The sequence below is a fragment of the Penaeus monodon genome, chromosome 44 (genome assembly GCF_015228065.2).
Source record: "Penaeus monodon isolate SGIC_2016 chromosome 44, NSTDA_Pmon_1, whole genome shotgun sequence".
NCBI lineage: Eukaryota > Metazoa > Arthropoda > Malacostraca > Decapoda > Penaeidae > Penaeus > Penaeus monodon.
The window spans coordinates 5,100,764-5,104,565 of NC_051429.1; the positions used below are offsets into that span (position 1 = coordinate 5,100,764).

The 3,802-nt window shown below is 24.6% G+C and overlaps 1 protein-coding gene across 1 annotated transcript in view; it reads right to left on the bottom strand.

The window, feature by feature from the left end:
* Nucleotides 1-2,459, bottom strand: part of LOC119568555 (zinc finger protein 888-like) — a 10,351-nt gene extending 7,892 nt beyond the window's left edge. Inside the window, exon 1 of the mRNA XM_037917097.1 lies at nt 2,199-2,459. Within this exon, the coding sequence (XP_037773025.1) occupies nt 2,199-2,459 (261 nt within the window). The remainder of the gene's footprint in view (nt 1-2,198) is intronic.
* Between the last annotated feature and the right edge of the window lie 1,343 nt (nt 2,460-3,802).

The following is a 3,802-nucleotide window of genomic DNA, read 5'->3' on the forward strand; positions in this document are numbered from 1 at the left end:
ATATATATATAAATATATATGTAAATATAGATATGAATATAAATATATATTTTATATACATATTATATATATCATATATATACATATGTATATGAATAATACATATAAATATATATATATTATTATATATTATACATAATATATTTATATATATGTATATAATATATCATATATATATATATATATATATAGTATATATATATAGTATATATATATACATTATACATAAATATATATAGTTTTCACACATACAATATATATTCCACACAATACCATAAATAAATGTATATTAAAACATAACCGGTATAAATATATATACACAGTATGAACACATAAATAGATAGATAGATAAGATATTGGTGTATATGCAGATATAAGATAAATGTATATGAATAAATTTACCAATTGTATAAAGTATACAATTATATAAATAAATGTATAAAGTATAGTCTATGTATACCTAGAAACTTATATATAAATGTAGCTGCACACATTCATGAACAAGCACGTTGCACACCACCACACACACAGACACACACACACACACACACACACACACACACACACACACCAACATATATGAATATATATATATATATAATATATTATATATATATATATATAATATAGATATATAAGTATATAGGATATATATATTATATATATATATTAGAATAATAAATATTATCATATATATATATATTATATCAATATATATATATACATATGCAAACTGTATATATATATATATATATATATATATATATTGTGCTGTATGTGTGCTGCGTGTGTGTGTGTGTGTTGTATGTTGTATGCACAAACACAGAACACACACACAGAATAGATGACTAAGATAAAAAATAGAAAACATATAGAGACTTATGTACACATAAATAGTGATTATATATGTAAAAAAGACAGATATTTTACCACAAACACACACACACACAAATTATATATATATATATAATATATAGAGATATTAGATATATTAGATTATATCATATATATAGCTATATAGAAGAGATGTATAGATATACTATCTATTACATATCTATATATATTATATATATATATAATCTATATATATATATATACTATATTTATATTTATTTATTTATTTGTATTATATTAGGCAATATATATATAATATATGACGAAGGCAATGGTAAACACTGCCGCTCTAAAATTGCTAAAAAAAATCAAGAAATCCATGATCGCCTAACATCTAGCGGGACAAATATATATATATATACTATATATAATATATATATATATATTCTATACATAAATATATACTGGTATTAGTTATGTGCAATCGGAGTTCGAGGGTTCGAGTCACAGCGCCTGCGCGTGTTCCTTGGGTAAGGAACTCACTCGATTGCTACCGAGCCGCTGGGTGCCAAGCAAGCCCAAGCAGTGCTGGTCCCAAGGCCGGGAGAAAATAGAGAGACTGATACCTAAAAGGTTAACACCATGCACTCTCCGTGGAAAGGAACTGGGAAGCATACCACCGTACTCACTCCCAGGAGCATCACAACATGAAAACTACAATTAAGTTGATGCTGTGATCACGGCAGGGCTCAACAGGAACCTACCGTTAAAAAAAAAAATTGTATGTGGAAATAGAATTACATATGCTATATATATATAGATATATATAGATATACAGATATAGATAATATATATATAGATATATATAGATAGATAGTATATATGATATAATTTATATATTAAACATCAAATAATATATATCTAGATAAAAAAATATCTAAATGATAAATATATAAAATATATATATATATATCTATATATATATCTATATAATATATTAGATCTATATATTAATATATATTAATGAATATATATCGTATATTAACATCAAAATAATAATATCCGTCATAAAGACATATATAATATAAATCTATATAATATTATATATGGATTATATATATTATAGATATATTAATATATATTAAGCAATATTTATACATACATATATATGTGTTAACCAAGCGTTATATATGTGATGTTACGAAATGTGTATGCCAATGTTATTCTATTAATCTGTTGTTTATATTTAAGGACGTGTATAATTCGATTGTATTGTCACATTCCTATATTCCCACACACACACACTACATTAAAGTATGTCCATTGCTTTACTTCTTTATTCGTCTCTCGTTGCCACACTATACATTCCAATTTGTGTTGTCTATCCCTTCACAAGAAGCTAAGCAAGTTGTAACACTACCTTGATAACCAATGATTGCCATATGGTAAGCACTACTATGCCAATCTTTAGACCACTGTGGAGCTCCCTGTGGGGAGCCGAGGAGCAACACCTCGTTCCTCGGCGCAGCCATACTCCATCCTAATATATAATAAAAGGAGTCAAGACTCTTGGTCGTTACCTTACACCCTAAGCTCGCCCACCTACCATACTCTGTCAGGGCCATATTCGGCTCCTACAATGGTAGGCAGCGGTGGGATGGGTGTGTGGGTGTGTGGTGTGTGTGTGTGTGTGTGTGTGTTGGTGTGTGTGTGTGTGTGTGTGTGTCGTGTGGGTTGTGTCGTTTCTGTGTGTGTGTGCAGAAACCACACATTATACATACATATGTATATATGTAAGTTATAGATATACATATATACACATGTCCATATATCTTATATACATATATACAGATATCTACATGTACAACTAGTTCTAGACCCAAAAATTCTCTCTCGTCCTAGCTCTCGCAACTCCTCTCTTCTCTCTCACTCTCTCTCTATCTAGTATATTATATATATATGATATATATATTATATAGTATAGATATATATAACATATATATTATATATATTACCTATTATATATATTCATATATTTCTATAATGTACTGTAGCTATATATACATACATATATATATAGTATTAATATATATCCATATATATATAATATATATATATAGAATATATATATATATAACTATATATGTTCATCTATCTATTCATACATATATTTAGGTTATGTGTATGTGTAAATGTGATTATAGCTAGATGTATACTTACACATAGCTATGGTGTGTTAAGCGTAATATACACATCTTTTATTTAAACATAAATATATATGAATATTTAAACAGAAAATATGTAAAGATAAAGATGGAATAATGTATGATAATACAGTGTATGTATTATATAAAAAAAGCATATAAATATATATAATAAAATTTGACATATTCAGCGTAAAAAAAAGTTTACATCGGCTTCCAAACACACACCCACACACACACACACAACACACATATAGATATAGATATACATATAGTAGTAGAGATATAGATATATATATAGCTATTATATAGATATATATATTTTTTTCAAATTAATATAAGGATATCTATATGTTAGATTTATTATAGATATTTATATATATTATAGATGAAGAGATATATATCTATATATAATAGGTTATTATAGATAGACATAATATATATATAGAGAATATATACATAGCTACAGTTACTATACGATATTATATCATAGAGATATACATGATAGGTAGATACGTATGATATAATATATATATATTATATATCTATAAAAAAATATATAGATATAATAATATATATAGATAGCATTTAATATATATATATTAATATAAATAACTTAATATATATATATAGTATATCCTATATGTATATATTATATTTATATATATAATACCAAATCTATATAATATATATATATATATATATATATATAAGATATATATATATATATATATATATATTTTAATAAAATAAAATAATATATA